At 25.5% G+C, this 21,138-nt stretch overlaps 2 protein-coding genes across 16 annotated transcripts in view; one reads left to right on the top strand and one right to left on the bottom strand.

The window, feature by feature from the left end:
- Positions 1-7,007, bottom strand: part of LOC112600904 (peripheral plasma membrane protein CASK) — an 82,081-nt gene extending 75,074 nt beyond the window's left edge. For 4 of the 11 annotated variants that reach the window (XM_025348245.1, XM_025348246.1, XM_025348249.1 and 1 more), the window contains exons 1-3: positions 5,991-6,995; positions 315-427; positions 146-251 (exon numbers count right to left, since the gene is read on the bottom strand). In XM_025348245.1, the coding sequence (XP_025204030.1) occupies positions 146-251; positions 315-427; positions 5,991-6,049 (278 nt within the window). In that variant the 5' untranslated portion in view covers positions 6,050-6,995. Of the gene's footprint in view, positions 1-145; positions 252-314; positions 428-5,990 lie in introns of all 11 variants that reach the window. The other 7 variants (XM_025348243.1, XM_025348242.1, XM_025348241.1 and 4 more) reach the window with 5 other exon arrangements.
- Positions 7,008-8,493: 1,486 nt separating this feature from the next.
- LOC112600903 (copper-transporting ATPase 1) lies at positions 8,494-20,895 on the top strand. 5 transcript variants are annotated; one of them, XM_025348236.1, is made up of 23 exons: positions 8,494-8,730; positions 9,082-9,165; positions 14,199-14,334; positions 14,570-14,791; positions 14,859-15,030; positions 15,097-15,390; positions 15,451-15,614; positions 15,768-15,997; positions 16,070-16,259; positions 16,807-17,046; positions 17,102-17,242; positions 17,886-17,994; positions 18,053-18,306; positions 18,371-18,568; positions 18,637-18,796; positions 18,874-19,042; positions 19,109-19,256; positions 19,345-19,465; positions 19,536-19,882; positions 19,968-20,117; positions 20,187-20,257; positions 20,329-20,478; positions 20,613-20,733. In XM_025348236.1, the coding sequence occupies exons 2-23, from the start codon at positions 9,104-9,106 to the stop codon at positions 20,731-20,733; spliced, it is 3,849 nt and encodes a 1,282-aa protein (XP_025204021.1). In that variant the 5' UTR covers positions 8,494-8,730; positions 9,082-9,103. The 5 variants fall into 5 exon arrangements, with proteins under 5 accessions (XP_025204021.1, XP_025204019.1, XP_025204020.1 ...); XM_025348234.1 differs by having other exon boundaries at positions 8,495-8,632; positions 20,613-20,895; XM_025348235.1 differs by lacking the exon at positions 8,494-8,730 and adding an exon at positions 8,744-8,877.
- Positions 20,896-21,138: the final 243 nt, after the last annotated feature.

Genomic DNA, 21,138 nt, shown 5'->3' with positions numbered 1-21,138 from the left:
AAATAATCCTATTTGATATTAGAATTTAAAAATAAATAAATTTCTCTTCTAATTAAATAATTTTTAATTTAGATAGGTACTTTAAATAAATAAAACATACTGGTTCCACTGCCTAAACTAAAAAACAATGTATATTAAAACTTACTATTCAAAAACCATATACAGCATTCCTTCAGAGCTATATGTTTCCAATAGTTCCACAATATGAGGATGTTTTAGCATATGACATATTGTTGCTTCTCGTTTTAAATCTAAAATCAAAATTTATTTATTTATAATATAATTTATTTTATAATAAATTTAAGATTAAATACCTGAAGTGCTTAAACCGGGACTTGATGTAAAACTTGCTACATCAACAATTTTAACAGCAAATTGTTGTCCAGTTTGACGATGAACACATCTTTTAACCAAACTAAATGGTCCTCTAAATCATAATAAAAAAATAATAATTACTATAGTGATAGTTAGTTTTTTTTTTTTTAATAGACACAAATAATAAATTATTTGGTTAATTATTTACTAAATGATATTAATGTGATTTTTAAACAAAATGTTTAACATATTACAAGAATGGCTAACATGTAAACTTGGAACACATTATTGTTGGAATTTAAACTTTAATAATGTAGGCGAGAGGTTTAAAGATGGTTTTCTGTTTGCAGTTTTATTTCAGAAATACCAAGTGATGCCTAAAAAGTATGTACATATATTTAAAAAAAACTAATCAGTATGATGCATGTTTGAACAATATGAAAAGTATTAACTTGTGGCTGAAATTTATGGAAATTATTATTGAAGATAGAACTATTCACGAAATTGCTCATGGTCAATCACTTGCAGTTACAACACTTTTATACAAATTATACTTTAAGTTTGAAATGACAAAAGAATGTCAAATAATAAATAATATTAATATTGAGGATACTCAAAAATTAAATGACAACATCATGATCAATTTTTGTAAAAATGATGGTAGTTTTTTGTCACATCAAAAAGAATTGAAAGATAAAATAAAACCAAATGAAAACTATGAAAAATTTAATTACATTTCAAAGTTATATTTTAGTTCAGATGGTATTTCATACACTGCTATTGATGTTTTAAAATCAATGAATTGTATCAATACATGTAAAGGCAATGCTTTAAAGTTATTACAACATAATATGAATAGTTTTTATAAACTGTTTATGATGAGTTTAAATAATAGTAAATTTTTACCAAATAAATTTATAAAAAAATCTGATGAAGTGTTAAGTAGAAGTATGCTGCTTAATATTTTTAATAAAAAAAAAAGAAAATAACATAACAACTGATAATAAAAACTTTACAGCCACTAAACTAGATTATAAGAATGATATTCAAAATATTGACTTAGTATCTCAAAAAGATTTAAAAAACGAAAGCTCAATAATTAGTAATTTGAAAATAGAAGAATCTATAATCTCTCAAGGATTAGATGAATTTAAAAATACACATTTCGAGAAACAAGATATTTTTAATGAATATTTACAACACACTGGACCTTGGTCTTCTGAATATTTGAGTGTAGATTCATTTAAATATAAACAAAACATTTTATCAATGATTATCAAAGAAGTTTTAAATTTTGAATATGGTATAAGTGAAATTAAATTCATTAAAATAAAAAATACTAATGTAGCTGGAGTTATTGATGTAATACAAAACACAAAAGTGGTAAAACTAATAAAAGATAACTTACAAAATAAAGGAATATTAGGTTTTACTGCTGAAGATGCATTAAATATGTGCCTTAAAGTGTATAATGAAGAAATGAAGATTTCACTAAATAAAAGTAAACTATACCAAGTTATAGAACCCTCAGAAAACCAAGCAGAAAACTCAAATATTACATCAGAAAATAGTGAAAATAATTATTCAGATTATAATATAAATGGTAAATATTTTAAAGCTATGAAACTATTTTTTGTTTTTATAAGTACCTACCAATTTTAAATAAATGAGAAAAATCATAAAAAAAATTCATTGCCGGATTGCATGAAAAATTAATATTTATTTTATTAACCAATCATAAACCACTAAATTATGTTTAAGGAACCATTACTTCACTATTGATACATTAAATGTGAAGTGGTTGTTCATACAATTTGGAATTAATATTTTAAATATTTTTGCTGAATACTGTTTTTATATACTGTAATAATTTCTCATACACCATTGTATCTATATGTATTTTATAAAATAAAATTAGGTAATGACTAAAACAACTAAATTTTTGTAATTCATAAATTTGTATTGAATACTTGTATCTATTTTTCAAGTTACATGTGCATACAATATGGTGTGGGTTATCATTAAGTAGTACAAACACTAATAATAATATAGATACAACCAACTTTATTACCTACTCTTACAATGACAAGTCATACCCATGTGCAATGTAATAAAAATACTCTTTAACATAAGTAATAAATTAATAATTTAATAAATAAGTAATAAATTAATAAGAATTAGACATAAGTAATAAATTAATAATTTATAAATAATTAATATAAATATTTATCTTAAAATGTTCATAGAAGTTAAAAAAAGAACAAATAATGATTCAACAAACAGTATGTCAGTTATAATTACAAATAGATCAAACATTAGTGAAGAATCAATTTATACAACAAATAAAAAACCTATAAATAAACTTATTCAAACGCCAGAAACTATTCCAGAACCTGATTACAATAATCCTATTTTAAGTACAATGGCTAATTTAGGAAAAATAATTGATGAAAAACAAAAAAAAAATCATGATTTACAAATTGCAGATGAAATAAATTGTATAGGAGAATACATAAAACTAAATCAGGATATAAATGGTTGGATACTTTTACAATTTCCTGTTCAGCCTCTACAAATGGCTTTACTTGAATTTATGTTAACTGGTAAAATGCCATATTTTGGGAAAGAAATATGTGAGAAATCAAAGAAAAAGTCTAGTATAGTTCCCGATTATCAAGATAGTGAAAATATGTACACTGCTACAAATACTTATTTGACAAATTGTATTAAAATTATACAACATGTAGATGAAATTTACAGTGAAAAATTGTATGATTTTATACAATTTTATAAACAACAAAATAGTATTCAAATACAAATAAGCAATATAAATAATATAATAAAAGAGCCTAAAAAGGCTGCAGATAACTTAGTTGGATTAATTTTAAATGAAGAAAAAGTTAAGTCCCCAAGCATATTTTTTAAGCCTGTAAACATTGATAGTCGAGTTGATAATATTGATAATAATGAGGATGATAGTATAAAATCTGAAAATGATTATAAACAAATTAGTACATTACCTTCCACAACATCTGGTGATAAAACTGAAACAACTTATGAAATTGCAAATCAATTTCAAATACTGAGTATAGATTTGGGAAGGAATGAAGGTAATTTAACCAATTATACATTTACAGCATTATATTTATGTGATATTTGGAAAACCATGGAACATAATTATACACATAAAATAAAGAAATTATTAAATAATAAAGAAAACTTTTTTAAAGAAGTAAGAACTAGCAATGATTTAAGTATAAAGACAATGTTTCAGGTAATACAACTTCAGAATTCTTGCATATTGAATTTATTAAATAAATATGAAAACAAAACTCAAAATCTATTAAAAGACAACTATAAAAACTTAAAATACTATATTTTTGAACTGCAAACTAATTTGTGGGATGAAGTGGATAATGAGTTAGAACAAGTAACAGCATTTATTGAAAATACAATTTATGAACAATGGATACTTAAGAATAATACATTGATTAGTACTTATAATAAATTATTAGAGACTGAAATGAAGCGTGCAATAACTACCTTAAAGTTCTTAAATAGGTATTATGTTGATATTAATGAAACTAAAACTAATGAATTTGAATTTAATACTGTCATCATTAATAACAATGATGATATTGATACTTTTCAAATGCATTGCTTAGACATAATAAACAAATTTAAAATATATATATATAATAATTATGAAGCAGTAGAAAAAATAAATCAAGAGACTTGGACTGTAAGTGTACAAACGGAAACAAACAGACTTATAAATCAAGTGTATAGAATTAAAGCTAGTTCACTTAAAGATTCAGCATATCTTAAAGATTTAACAAGCATAGATCATTATTTAGAAAAATTACATGCTATATACAAATTTAAAATAAATGATATAAACAAATTATGTGAGTTATTAGAATGTGCAGGAAAAAATACTGAAGTTCATATTGAATACATTTCTGGACAATTTTTTGTAAATAAATTGAGTGTTTTTGAAATAATTTGCAAGCAAGTATTCCATTCAAAGAATATATTTAAAATAGAACAATTAAGATCTATTGTAAATAAACTTTTAGATTATGCTCCTACATTCAAAATAGAAATTGTTAATTTTATTGATATATTGAATAAACTTTGTAAAATAAATCATATAGGATTATATCCAAAACAATGGCCAAAAGATGATAAATTTTACAATGAGTTTTATAAAGAATTATTTGGCAGTAACATAACAACTATAGATTGGAGAGACTTTGTAGTACAATGTATGGACCTTCCTTATCCTACTATTGAACAACTATTGTTTTATCGAAAATTATTACAAGATTATGACATAGGAAATGAGACAATTACAATACAAAGTTATAAAGCCACACAACTATGGTTTGAAAATGAATCAAATCAATACAATAATGCTAAATGGTTATTGTATGATATGTATCAAGTCCAAGATGGACTTAATTATAGCACTATGCTTTTAGCATTTTGCAAAGATGAAAAACCATGGATTGGTTTAGGGAAATCATTTAGCCTAATTTTTGGCTGGAATCCATTTGATTTGAAAACCCAGCAAACAAAACAATTGATTCATAAATACGAAGAATCAGAAAATGATATAGACTATATGAATACTGTCAATAATGAAATAATTTATTCACCTGAAGTATCTCCGGTTTTATCCTACGAAGAATTCATTTTTGACCAAGACATTATGACATGGTTTTTATTAAAAAATTTTAAATTATATATAGATAGCAAAAATCAGATAGGAAATATTAATATTCCAAAAATTGTCAAATCAATATTTTTAAATTATCAAACTCAACAAATAATTCCCACAGTCATTGATATATTTAGAAATATTAGAATAGATGATTTGTATAGTACTGTACATAAATTCCAAGCCAAAAAATTGCCAGAAATTGCTAAAAAAATTGTTTTGAAATTTTATAATTTAAGTTCATTACTATAATACTTACTTGATAATAGGTCGCTCATCCTTTAAATATATTAAATGCTAAACTTAATATTATTCATAAATGATGAGCTATTATTGATTATGTTAAGTTTCTTAAATCATAGAATTTCAATACAGTACTGCACAAATCAGTAAAAATTATTCATTAAATATATTTTTTTAATTAACACACAAAATGACTAAAATCCTTGTTAAGATTGATTTTTTACAAATATCTAGAATATCTAAAAGGAATACATAAATTATGACATAAAATAGAAAGTGAAACAGTCTAATTAAAACCAAAGATTTAAAATGTATGAATCAATTGTTAACTAATAGTTAAAATGTAAAACAAATTGAATCTTGAAAATAGCATTTATTCCCTAGATTGTTGTAAAAAAATTTTAACACATTATATTCTGCTTATTATTATAAACATTGTATTTATTCTTTGATTATATTTTTATTTATTTACTCATTTATCTCCTCAATTTTAAGTCATGTATGGTACTGCAATTGGGTACCTACCTAATATATATGATATATTGAGTGAAACTGATGAATTTTGCTCCTCTAGATAGTTTAGGGAGAATTAATTTTTTTTTAAAGGTGATTTTAAGGGAAACTAGTTTAAAGTATGTGTGATATGTCACAATACAATGTCAAAAATACTATATATTTAAACATATATGTAGGCACCGAGTATACTCACTTTCCGATGGTCTCGAGCAGTTCGTAGACATCGTCGAAAAGCACTTCCTCGTCAGCCATGGTTGTGATCGCCTGACGGGCACTATACAATAGTGAACACAATATAAAGAACCTGCGTCTCTACTCGACACCGGTCATTACGACGATGAGACGAATACGCGGAGAAACGCTACGAGGAATGTCAAAATGAGTCGAGAGCGGTGAAGTCGAAGGGAGTAGGACGTGGCGCGACGCCGATACAATTATAATTAATCGCAACAATAATATTATAATATTGTCAACGATGTGTAATTTGACTCCACTGTCCGACTGGGGGACACAACAGAAGCGCGTGCAGACACGTTTCACACTCTCAACGTTCACTGAAAGCCGAGAAGGCAACCACGTCCTATCTGGACGACGCGGAAACGGCTTTCGGGAGTCGACCAGCGAAACGCGCGCACGCCGCCGCAACACTACCACTACCGGGCAGCAGCTACCGAACCGTCGAAACGGTAGGGGGTGACGAGTGGCGGCTGAGACGTGCCGTCAATCGTCACAGTTAAGTCGCTTACCGCCTATGCTGACGCGGTCGTCAGCTGCGGACTCGGATAGCTCGCTGATCGCCTGTGCTGCCCAGTGACCACTGGTCTGTCTGGTCTGCACCCGCCACCCAGACTCGGCTTGACCGTGCTCGTGGTGATGATGCAGCTGGAAACGCGTCCCCGCCCCGCTTTGGCTGAAGTTTGCCCCGTTAAGGTATTGCACGGGGCTTGGCGGATCTCGCGCCTAGGTTGCGCACCGACCGCGCCGACAACTTCATCCCGGTACTGACGCGCCGCCGTAGTTGATAACCTCACGTGATAAGTGCTAACGTTTTGTAAACATACACCGCGGTTAATAGATAATAGATATCTAAGTACAAAAGTTTTAACTGTTTAAAGTTTTTTGATTCATCGACCGACAAGTGACAACGTCGATCATAGTCATGACTATTATCGCTCAAATAATTTTTCGCTGATCCGCTTATGCAATTCTTTTTAATTACTGAAATTATTACATACTTGTATAAATATAATTAATTGTTATTGGTATAATAATTATTAATTAGAGGTTTATTAATTACATATTGAATGCTACTAATAACAGTGTTATTACAATATTAAAAATTTTAACAATAAGTAATAATTTTATTCCTATGTATATAACTAGAAGGCAATTTCAATTCGACACTTAATAATCCATTATGTAACAAATGATAATATAAAATTGAGAATAAAAATACTTATGATTCAATTATATAATAACTTAAAGTAACACGATGCATTTAGTTTATTAAACTATTAACCATTCTGCTTACCTACACTTAGCCCTCCTCAGCGATGGATTATGAAAAAGTTAGCAAAGTAAAACTATTTTTCTGGCTGTCAAATTTGTTTCATCCTGAGCATATTCAGTGATTTTTAACTCATAAATGCATGCCTACTTTTAAGTTTTATAAAATATCAAATACTCTTAAATTGATATTTACTTAACAGAATAACTCATACTTTTTACTTAATAAAAAAAATGTACATAATTTATATATTTTTTTTTTTTTTTATCTAATACAGCATTTTGTAAGCTCTGTTTAGCGGAGATCACTTCGTGGTTCCGCGGCTTAAGTAATTTTTTTTCAACATTTTCAAGAAAATTACGTTCAAATATCTAACTTAAGATTCGTAGCGACTAATGGGGAAAAAAATGTTTGTACAGCTTTCATCAATAAAGCCCAATATTCAGAATATTTGTATTAATAAAAAGCAATTTCATTTATCTCATTAAAGTATAATTAAAGTAATTTAGGTAATTATTATATACAATTATTATTATTTTTATTTTAACATATTTTTTGAATTAAATACCTTTTACATATTGTTATTATATGAAAAAATGATATTTTTTATTGCAAATAATCCTAAAAAAAGTAGGATTCCGCGATAAAAGTAAACATCAAAAAGGGTTCCACAGATAAAAAAAAGTTTAAAAAACGCTGATCTAATAAACAACTTTATTTTTAATTGTGTCAATTATGTCTTCAACTTCAAAATTGTTTAAGATAATTTTCTCTACAATATTTAGCAAGAATGTTTATAAATATTATTTGAATAAACAGCCCACTAGCCACTGTTCACTACCAGCTGGAAAAGTCATCCAGATATCCCACCTGCAAAATCTGCCACAAGAACTCACATTAATTTGAACAATAAAAATATTATTTTAAGTATAATAATTAAATATAAAAAATTTTAATTCGTGAAACAAAAAATAAATAGATTATGTGGACTCCGCGTTTCATTTATGTTTAAATAGATAAAATAAATAATAAATTGATATTTTAAATTTTATAGTTAAGTCAAAATCACAAAACGTCAATAACTGTAGTGTGACTGTAGATATTATCTTATCTATAATCTTACGTAAACATAACAATAACAACAGGAGGTGATAATAGTAATATTACTCCTCGTAAGATGAGTATTATACCTATATAGATAACTCGTAAATCATAATATTATTGAGGCATTGTACCTACATCGTGCATGATTAATTAATAATAGACAATATCGATTTTAAATAAATATTAACTATCGCAAAACAGATGAAATTATCTATTTTTCGCCTGTAAGTTATATAATTATGTGGTCAGCATGGCAGTTTAAATACTGAAACTCAGCAAGTCGTCGTAAAGCGGTTCTCGTCTCTGTTTACTGTTATCATCTGTGAGTGCGGCTTAAACGACATTGTATTTGGTATTTCTTATAAAAATTTTGACCAGACGATCAACCCGTTCAGATCATTGAACCATGTTCATGCTTTGTGTTTTTATTTAAATCGAATAACACTATTCAGATGCGTAAACTTAAATGGTATTTTTTGCACTGGATAGATACCGATATCTAGTTTTTTTTTAATGTTTTCTGTAGACTGCCCTGGTGATGCAGGTTATATTTCTACATTTAAATATTTACTGATAGATTTTGCATCCCTTAGAATCATTAATATAGTGTAAAAATACTTGGTCATTGGGTAAAATATATTTTTATTTTTTACTTTGCAAATTTTACTTTTAGTATTGACACTCAACCTGACACTATGCCGTCCGAAGACATTTTTGAACTCTACAGTCCACTAAAACAAGCCAATGAAAAAAAACCGTAAGTGATATGACAACATTTTTATAAGTTATAGTAAAAATCATAATTTTATATCAAGACTTGAATAATTAAATGGTATTTTCATTAATTATTCACAATGTATATAAAAAAAAATATAATTTATCAATTTATCAAACAGAAAAATATTTTTTTTTTAATAACTAACATAATAATTAATATAAACATCTAAAATATCAACTAATTCACTCATTTTTTTTTTTTTCATTAATTTTATTTAATTTTCTAAATTGAGTAAAAATGTTCTAAATATTCTATTATTTTAATAGAACAAAACAAATCATTATAGTTATTACATTTTCTTCTATGATATTCAATCCAATTCAATTAATTGGTATTACAATCTAAAGTCAGGCATAGATTTTAACTTAAGAATCTGGCATTCAAATAACTTAGATACTATAATTATACCATCTAACTGCATTCAAGTTTTTAAACTTATATTTTTAATTATTTAATATATATTATAACTTAATAGCTTTGTAAAAACTAATAATTGCAAAAATATTTGCTGAAAAAAAAATTTAACTAGCGATTATTTTATTATTTTTTTTATTTTAAATAAATATGGAATTGGCATAGAATTATATTTTATTTTAACATTTTGAATATGTTTAATGACTTATATTATTATGATTAAAAACTACCACTGTCCATCAAAATTTTATCTTAGAAATTTCAAATTTGTTATTCTGACTGTGTAGGTATTTAATAAGAAAAGTACAAGATATAAAATAATAAACTGCTGATGAATTATCAAACACAGTTAAGATTAGATTAAATTGAAATAGAAGCTAGTATCTTGTGGGTTGAGTATCTAATAAAAATGGAAATCAATGTAGTTGTTAATCTCAATATAATTTTTATAGCATTGTAATTTAAATGAAGATAAAATAAATTACCCTTTTGAGTAAAATAATATGATAAAATTATAGACTCAGATTTAATGAATTCTAACCATCATAAATATAAACAAAATAGTAGGAGGTTGATGTAATTTATTATTATTATTATTATTATTACTATTCAATAGAGTATTAAATTTAAAAGTTACCTACCTATAAAGAATTTCTGATTGATTATATTGAATAGTATCCTTTTTTTTTTTTTAAATTTTTTCTGTATGTTAATTTGATGTATTTACCAAAATAATGCAAAAAAATATATATAAATATATCCTTACCCTTTCAATCTCATGGTTTTTTTTTTGCTTATTAACAAATTAAATGTTTTATAAGTGTAATCATTTGTAAAAAAAAAAAAAATAATTAATTTTAAATATCATGAATTAGCATTTAGCTTATAGCCTCCACTCATCATAACATGCTTATAGAAAAAATATATTGCCTGAACAAATATTTTTTTTCCAATTCCCTACCTTAAATTTAATTCATATTTTATTATTGATTGAGCGAGTTAATGTCATGATGTTTAAATGATTAAGTATTATATGCTAGCATAATAAGTATAGCTATATTTAAACATAGGCATCTGAAAATTGTATGCGTGATCTAAAATATAGTCCCTCAACTGGGCTCTAGACAAGGTTATGGCTCAGTTATTGGATTCCTTGGTGATTATTAGTTTTTATTATCTATCTTGGAATGCTTCTGTTGTGTATTACATAATAATCATTATTGTTATTAACTATTATGTAATGGTAATATTTTTAGTTAATTATAATTTAGTACATCAATTGTATACCAAATTGCATGAATAAAATAATAAAACTTTTCTCATAGATACCACTTGACAACAATTTTTGAGGGATGTAGGGATTAATTATTAATCAGAATTCAACAGCCCCTATAATTAACTATTGATTGCCTCTTAATTTTTGTCTGACCTTTGACTTAAATAAAAAAACTAACTTTAAATAAATAATTAATAAGACCAACTTATATTACATAATATTTGACAATTGCAAGGAACAAAAATATATAAATTAAAAAGTATTATTGCAAAAGTTTTCTTTACCTATCAATAACGCATATTTGAAGTGTATTTATTTTTGGCTATAAAAATAAAATATTTGTTTTAATAATTATATTATAATACATAGCTGTATTACTTTTTACTTTACTTTTTGAACTTTTACATGACATAGAACAATGTTAACATTACTTCTTCTCAGGTATACCCATACCTATTGTTAAATCATATTATTATATTGTTGTATCATGTATTTATTGATTGAAACACTTGTGTAGAATCGATCACAGTATATGAAATACAACAGTTTATATGTAGTAAGAATAAAATTAAAATTAAAATAAAACAAATTACATTAATTGACTTAATTTGGTATTAATATTTGGAATAAAAATAATAACAAGATAAATATAGAATGCATGTTCAATCAAACAAGTGAATATTGGAGATTCATAATAAAATTACCTTAGGAATAACAAGCTTTGTATTGAATATATCGATATTTATTTAATTATTGCATTGGGATCCATTAGGTTATTGTATCCATATAATGTTTGGTGATTTTTTGTAAAGAAGTATTATTACTAATTCATAACAAAGTCTTTTTATTCTATGAAATAAGTAAATTATATTATTTAATATTTAATTTTATCAGTTATCATGTTCTAATATATACTTAAGATTAATAATAAATTATATTTAAAAAAAAAAAAAATGTATCTATAAAATATTGACTATTTTATGCTAAAAGAATAAAATAATTAATTTTATTATTATATTAATATTTTAAACACTTACAACAAAAACAAAAAAGATTTCAGTTTCTCCTTAATTAGATGATAATTAATTAAAGTGTTACAATGTTTTTTATTATAAAATATGTTTGTAAACATTAAAAATTAAGTAAAATCAATAATTTCAATTTAAAATGTATACAAAAACTAAATAAAATTAATATTTTTGAGTATTTCTTTTGAATACATATTATAGATAAATTCTCCTAAAATAATATTAATATATTTATTACCTATCACTTTTTGTATGTGTAATATTCTTTTTACATTTTTATTTTAATTTATTTATAAAATTGTATTATATTACATGTATGCATTTAATATAATATATATCTACATTTTAAAACTGATTCATAAATTGAAGCATATATTACATGTACAAATAATAAATTGAATACTTACTAGATAGTAAGAACTTGATACTTAATCTTGTATATAATGACGTTTGAAAAACTTTAAACTAGATACTATCAAATCAATTCAATTAATCTTAATATTTTGAGTACATACTCTTATAAGTTATAACATATATCTTATATTTATCTTAAACGTAAACAGTGCAAAGTTGTATCATTCAAGTATTTCAATATTTCATATTGTTAGTCAATTAATAAATATCCATTAGACATTATATTACATCAACAGGTTATTAAGTTATGAAAATTACCTATTCTACACATATAACTACTAATAATTACTTAAAATAGATAATTATGTCTACCTACCAATATAATATTTTTATCATTAAAAAATAAAGTCATGATTATTGTAATTTGAATAAAGAGGGGATTTAAAACGTGTAAGAATTTTAGTATCTACTGGTGAAAGTAGTTTATTCTAGTTTTTGTTCTTGCCACTTTCCAAGGTCTGTGTTATGCATTGAAGTAAAATGTAACAATTTGTGTGTATGTATACAATTTCTTCTTATCTTTACTAATTTACGCATATTTCTGACTTTATAAATAAATTTAAAATTTTTTATATTTTCATTGAAATTTCTTATACCAGATTTACTAAAACGAAGTATTAGTTATTGTGTTGATATAATATTGATTTTAACATTTTATTGATAAAAATCATTATATTACCTACTAATTTTATTATAATTTTAATTTTTGTATTAAAAAAATAGCTTTATTGTTTACCTAATTTTAATTGATATACCTAACCTGTTTAAAATTAACTCGCATCGTAAGTATTTTTACTTATAAACTGTAATGATCATCATAATCTAATCATAAATATAAAATAAGTATAATTTTATTTTATTCACAAGGTTCAATATACAAATCTCCTAAAATATTTGTGTACTATATTATAATTTATAGTAATTAAAAATTTAAAACATTATATGTATTTTACATGTATCATAATATATACAAATTAGACACTTTTATTAAATTGCCTCAATCAAATTAAACTCATATATTTCATATAATTTAAAAAGTGAAAATGAACGATTTAATAAACCTCTGTTTTCATAAATTTTTCATTTATTAATTATATTATAAACATATTTTTATGTATTGCACATTTTGTTTGTTTAGTCTAAAAAAATCAAAATATCTATATTTTATGAAATCAGTTTATCTTTTTTATGATAGAAATTGATATACAAAATCATATAATATTATCAACATTATTGTTATATTTATATAAAGTTTAGACTTTGTCATAATCAATTAGTGTTTACTATTTTGTATATTATAAATATTTATCATAATACCCTATACATTATATATTTTGCATATAATTTTTATAAAACTAGTAATTATAGAATATCATTGTTTTAATTTGATTTATTCTTTCTCCAAGATTAGTTTATGACACAGTCCTTAAATTTTAATTACCTATTTATCTCCAATAGTAAATTATTATTATAGTATGAAATTGTGTATATGTAATATCAAACAATTATTGATATATGAGAATCATGGATGTATTAATTTATTAATAATGTTTCAAAATAAGTTTTTATCTTCTTTTGGGCCACTTAGGTTATCTCTTATTATTATTCCATAGTCCAAGTTTCACCTCATTGATACATTTTCTATCAATATGAACAGTAATACTGATGTGTAATCCAACTCTTGATGTAGTTTACCATTTAATTCATAGTGTTCATAAATAAAAAAATGGCATATTCTTTATTGATTAATGATGATAATGGCTGGTAAGATAGTTTTAGAATATGTATTATAGATATATCAAAAATTAATTAATTATAAGTACAAATATTGAAAAATGTATACTTTATATATTTTATTGTATTTATATATTTTATTATAGTTTACCAGCTAATAACATATCAGATGAATTAAATGACTCAAAGACAATTGAAAGACACAAAACTATATTATTAACTGTGGTTTCACGAGCTGCTGAAGCAGCCAGTGTAATACTTGACCAAACTGGTATAATCCAGGTGAATAGAAATTATTTTTAAAATAATTAATGGTAAATGTCAAAATATTATGTTTAAGTATTATATATACATCTATGTATGTGGAATAAAACAAATTGTTATAAATATTTCAATTAATTTTAAAATATTAGATTTTATATCTTGGACATGGATATAATATTTGAAGAATCCAGAATATTATATTAAAGAAATGTTAACACTCTATATTATTATAATTCAATTTAATTACTTTTAGGTTGTAACAATTGGCCAAAATTATTTACGTGTTATTTATGACGTAAACCAAACAAATTGTTCAATATTTGTTGAAGTATTAAAAAAAATGGGCTTTCTAGTATCTTTTGAGCCAGAGACACAAACTGAAGTCACCATACAAGTAGAAGGCATGAAATGTAATTCATGTGTAAAAAAAATTGAAGGCAGTCTTCGAGAAAAAAATGGCATATTTAGTGTTCAAGTAATATTTATTCATTTGTTTTGCCATTTAAAATTTTTAATTACTGTGAATTTGTTTACCTATATAGGTGAATCTTGAACAAAAATGTGCTAACATTGTATACGATTCAAATGCAATATCAGTTTTTGAACTCCAATCATTAATAGCAGAATTGGGTTTCACGGTACCAATTCACCAAACTACAACTGTGATAAAAATTGATGGAATGTCTTGCAAGAATTGTGTGCGAAACATTGAAAGTAATTCACTAATTTAAAATTTATATTTGAAATATTTTCCACTTTATTGAATGAATAATTCATTAGATAAAATTGGTGCGTTAAATGGAGTTATATCAGTATCTGTTAGTTTGGAACAAAAAGATGCAACTATTGTTCATCGCCCTGGAGACATTAATGCTTCACAACTAGCATCAGCCATATCAAATTTGTCTACAAAATTTAAGGTTTCTTTAAATGATCAAAAAATTGAAGCACCTAGTAATGTTTTTAGTATGTTTGTTCCTGAGAATGAATTTAGTAAAACATACCTGAACATCAAAGGCATGACTTGTGCATCTTGTGTGATTGCTATTGAAAAACACTGTCTTAAAATTAAAGGTATTGTTTTATAGTGAAATTTATGTTTTTTTGTTTAGAAATTTGTCTTTCTTTTTATAGGTGTTAAGAGTGTGTTAGTTGCACTAATGGCTGCAAAAGCTGAAGTACAATATGATTCTACATTAGTACAGCCAGAAGATGTGGCTAATTCTATTACTGATTTAGGCTTTCCTTGTAATGTTTTAGCTGACACAAACTCACGTATTACTCAGACTGAATTTAGAGTAATTATTTGTTTATCTTAACTTAAATTAAAATTTGATCTTAAGCTATCAATAAAATATGCATTCAAATTAGAAAATATTTTATAGCGGAATTATTTTTTATAAAATAGTAAAATGTAATAATTTTTAAGTTTAATTTTTAAATTTTCTTAGATTGGTGGTATGACATGTTCATCTTGTGTGAACAAAATTGAATCAAATTTATTAAAACAGAAAGGAGTAAAAACAGCTATAGTTGCACTCACAACTCAAAAAGGGTTGATTACTTATGATTGTGATCTAATTAGTCCACGAGATATTGCTGACTATATAGTTAGCTTAGGATTTACTGCTGACCTGGTAAACAATAAAGATAGGGGGGATCACAGTTATTTAAATCATAGGTATACATTTTATATGACTAATATAGACTAATATTTTATTAATGAATTGTAATATTATGATTTTTTTTCTAGTGAAGAAATAAAAAAGTGGCGTAATTCATTTTTTGTATCATTGTTGTTTGGTGGTCCATGCATGATTGCTATGACTTATTTCATGATGGGTATGACATTTAACTTTATTGATCATTCTTCTATGTGCTGTGTAATTCCTGGACTTTCGCTTGAAAATTTGATAATGTTTCTATTATCTACTCCAGTTCAGGTATTTATCAAAATAAATATGTGCTAATGACAGTGGTGGCTCGTGGGGTTCATTGAAGACAGGGCATAAATATTTCTGTCTACGTATTATCATATGTTATTAAAATATAAAGTTTGTGCCACCGAAGATGGTCGAATGTACAATACAAAGACGATTAGACCGAAAAAATTTTATAAATCTTAATAAAAATAGAATCTGAGCACAATCAAATTGTGCCTGGCAACGCTGTATAATTTGTATTAAAAAGTAGGAGAAATCTAGTAACATTGATTGGGCCATCGGGGCACAATGAATTTGTGCCTGTTGCCCAATGCCCATATAATATTGTATGTACATATGTACGTCTGTATTTGATAACATTTTTTTAATAATATACCACTATATAATAATGGAAGAAACACTACCTACTCAATTTTAAATGTTTCAAAAATGTTTCTTCTTTTTTTTTCAATTTGAAGGTAGAGCATGTGCCCGTGAACCCCATAGCACGAGCCGCCACTGACTAATGATAATAAAATATTAAAATTATTTTTAAATGTAAAAACAGTTTATTGGAGGTTGGCATTTTCATGTACAAGCTTGGAAAGCTATACGCCATTATACCACCAATATGGATGTCCTTGTATCAGTAGCCACCACCATTTCTTATGTATACTCAGTCATTGTTGTACTTATTGCAATCACTGAAACACCAGCTAAACATACTAGTCCAATGACTTTCTTTGATACACCGCCTATGTTATTTGTGTTTATATCACTTGGTCGATGGATGGAGCATATTGCAAAGGTAATAATTTATTATTGAATATAAAAAGTAGAAGATTTAATCCTATATATTTTAGGGAAAAACATCCGAGGCCCTTTCTAAATTATTGTCTTTAAAAGCTACTGATGCACTGTTGGTGACTATTACAGATGATTTTAAAATATTAAGTGAAAAAGAAATAAATGTCGATCTAGTTAAACGAGGAGATATTCTAAAGGTATTGTATATTGAAATATTAAAATGGTTTAATCAAAGTGAATCCAAGGTGATTCTAAATGTATGTTATAGCCAGTGCATTATACAATTAAAAAATATTCGTAATAAAGAAAAATATTGAATACGAAAGTTTTTTTTACTTATTAATATCTAAAATGATAAGTAATTTTTATATTTTTACAATATTTTAGAAAAGGTTTTGAGGGTCAACTTTTGAAGTTTAAATGGAAAATTATACTTTTTTTTGTAATCATAATATGAACATTTTTTCTCAAAGCTTATTGATACATAAAAATAGAAATTTGGACTGGTAACTTATGAGTTAACTTATAACTTAAAATATAAAATATAATATATGAGCAAAGTAGTAGACTAACAATTTGTTGGATATTTCCATACTACTCCATTTCACTTTTCTAAATTCCGATTTTTAATGTGTTGAAAAACTTTGAAAAAAAATTCTTCACATTAATACTTTAAAAACTATAAAAATTACTAATTATTTAAAATATTTCTAAGTAAAAACACTTTTGTATTAAACATTTGTCTCTATTATGAGTATTTATATGATTAAATAGTTGCAATATAAATTTTAAATTACTTTGTATATATTTATAGTTTATTTTTAATTAATATTTAATTAGGTATTACCCAATACTAAAGTTCCAGTTGATGGAAAAGTTATTCATGGGTGTTCAGCTTGTGATGAATCTTTGATCACTGGAGAGTCTATGCCAGTGAACAAAAAGCCAAGTAAATAAAAATAAAAAATGATGTTATAACATACTAAAAAAAAATGTTTATTTCATAGGTAGCTTAATAATAGGAGGTTCATTAAATCAGACAGCTCCTCTACTTATGGTTGCAACACACACAGGAGAAGCAACCATGTTAGCTCAAATTGTACGACTAGTTGAGCAAGCTCAAACGTCTAAAGCTCCAATACAACAATTTGCTGATCGTATTGCTGGTTACTTTGTTCCTGCTGTAGTAGCAATATCTACTATTACACTTGTGTCGTGGCTTTTCATTGGTTGTTATTATACTAAATATCTACCTATTTCGGTAAAGTGAAATACTTTGTTGTGGTTTTTATTTTAGCCCATATTAATTCATATTTTTTATAAAGGACGATGAAAAATATGGTCCAGATGGATGGGAAAATGCTATTCAATACTCATTTAGATGTGCATTGAGTGTTCTTGCTATTGCTTGTCCATGTGCTCTTGGTTTGGCCACTCCAACAGCTGTTATGGTTGGAACTGGTATTGGTGCTCTTAATGGTATACTAATAAAAGGTGCAGACGCTTTAGAAAATGCTCATAAGGTAACTTTCAAAGTTTTGAACTTAGATATAAAATTGTTTTTCCATACTATTAATGATTACTGCTTTAGGTCAAATATGTTGTATTTGATAAGACTGGTACTATAACATATGGAAAACCTACAGTATCAAGAATTTGTCTATTTGTAGATGACGTAATCTGTTCACTCAGTCTTTTATTATCTGTAGTTGCTAACGCCGAAGTTAGTAGTGAGCATCCTTTAGCTTCTGGTAATTATTATGATTAATTATATTGTTAGTTTTATTATATTTGTTATAATACATAAAATGTTCATTCAATTCTTTAGCACTGGTAAAATTTGTAAAAGAAATGTTTAAATCTGAGATATCTGGAAAATGTGAACGTTTCCAATCTGTTGCTGGATGCGGTATTAAATGTGTTGTGTCTCATATTGATGATTTATCAAAAAATGGAGATAAATCAGATTTTATTATGAATTACCAAAACCATATAAGGTTGTAAATGCGTAGTATTAACTCAATTACTTTTTTATTAATCCCTTTTTGTATCATAATTTATAGAAGTGGAATGAATGAATCATCATTTGAATTTAACAACATAATTGTGGAACTGGTTATAGGAAAATCAACTACTGAAGTTCAATCAATACAATTACATAAATTGTTAGATATTAATGAAGAGAAAAAACCAAATGAAACCAAATATGAAGTAAAATTCATAAAAATATATTAAATATTTTTATTTACTTCTTGATCAAGAGGTAAATAGAAATAAATCAACACATTTTAAATTTCAGGTTTTGATTGGAAATCGTGAATGGATGTTTAGAAATGGTGTTAATTTATCAAAAGAAGTTAATTTTAAAATGATCAGTGAAGAAACTCTAGGCCATACAGCAATCTTGTGTGCCATTAATGGTATTATTTGTCATGACTTTTTTTAAAGATATAATTATAAACTTGATAGTAATTGATATAATTTCATTAGGTTTATTAGTAGCAGCAATCAGTGTATCAGATATGGTTAAACCTGAAGCTCATCTAGCTGTTTATACATTGATGAAGCGTGGCTATCAAGTGATGTTATTGACCGGAGATAATAGGAAAACAGCCAGTGCAGTAGCAAAACAAGTAGGAATACAAAAAGTGTTTGCTGAAGTACTGCCATCACATAAAGTAGCCAAAATTAGAGCTCTACAAGAGAAGGGAATACGAGTTGCAATGGTCGGTGATGGAGTTAATGACTCTCCAGCCCTAGCACAAGCAAATGTTGGTATTGCTATTTCTTCAGGTACAGACGTGGCTGTTGAAGCGGCAGATGTAGTCTTAATGAGAGTAAGTTTGTCATAAATATTATGTTATACCTAATTTTATTATTTATATAATTATATTTTATATTAAAATCTTTAATATTCCATAGAATGATCTTCTAGACGTTGTCAGTTGTTTTGACTTGTCCAATAAAACAGTTAGACGAATTCGACTTAACTTTTTATTTGCAAGTATGTATAATTTAATTGGTATTCCAATTGCTGCGGGTGTATTTAGTCCTTTAGGCATCACATTACAAGTAATTTAATTATATAATAATTAATTTCAAAAACATTCATGTATAACTAAATCTATGTTACCGTTTCAGCCATGGATGGCAGCAGCTGCAATGGCATTAAGTTCAGTGTCTGTTGTTGGATCTTCACTTTTACTTAAGATGTTTGTATTTACTATTTGAATAACAGAATCTTTGACAGATAATGTATTTTAATTATTTTAATTATTTACAGCTATAAAAAACCAACTTCAGCTACTTTAACTACCCCTGAATACTTGTCAAGATCTCAAACTGAACTTGATACAATTTCTTTACATAGAGGATTGGATGATATAGAACCATCAATTATGATAAGAGCATCAACATCTTCGACAATATCTAAGTACATATTTTATAACTCAATAAATGGCATTAAATGCATGATAAATAACTTATGCATCACTTTTCGAATTGAATTTTATATAAAATATACTTTTATTAAAAACAATTTTAAAAATCAAGTTGTTTTTGTTTTAGGCTACTTATGGGAAAAACAACTGTTTCTGAAGCTGAAAATCAATTATTAAACTCCTACGAAGACATAGAAGACCATAATATAGGAAATTATGTTGAAAGAACGAAGAGTATTAATGCTTGAGACTATAACCAATTGTGTTTGACATTTGTATTGTGTTAAATACATTTAAACATGACCAATAACATTTCTAGAATAAGTTAAGTCTTCCTTTTTCTTACATAGTTATACAATTTTAAATTAATTTTTATTAATTTTTTTTAATAATCATATTTTTGTATGCATTTAAAAAAAAAAAAATCAATTTATTATACTATATCATATTTTATTAAATATTTTTGTTACATTTTTTTTTTTTCATAATTATATATTTATAATTTTTATTTTTTAAAACAATTAGTTTATAATCTTATTATATACCATGTTATACGATTTTTATTTATGCTTATAAGACTTAAACATTGTTATATTTATTTTTAATATGTTATTTATTATTCAAATTAATGATTACCATTTACCACTGTTTTA

Source organism: Melanaphis sacchari, unplaced genomic scaffold (assembly GCF_002803265.2).
Source record: "Melanaphis sacchari strain LSU unplaced genomic scaffold, SCAv2.0 Contig73_pilon_pilon, whole genome shotgun sequence".
NCBI lineage: Eukaryota > Metazoa > Arthropoda > Insecta > Hemiptera > Aphididae > Melanaphis > Melanaphis sacchari.
Note: the sequence above shows the minus strand (reverse complement) of the source record. Positions and strands in the feature narration are given on the sequence as shown.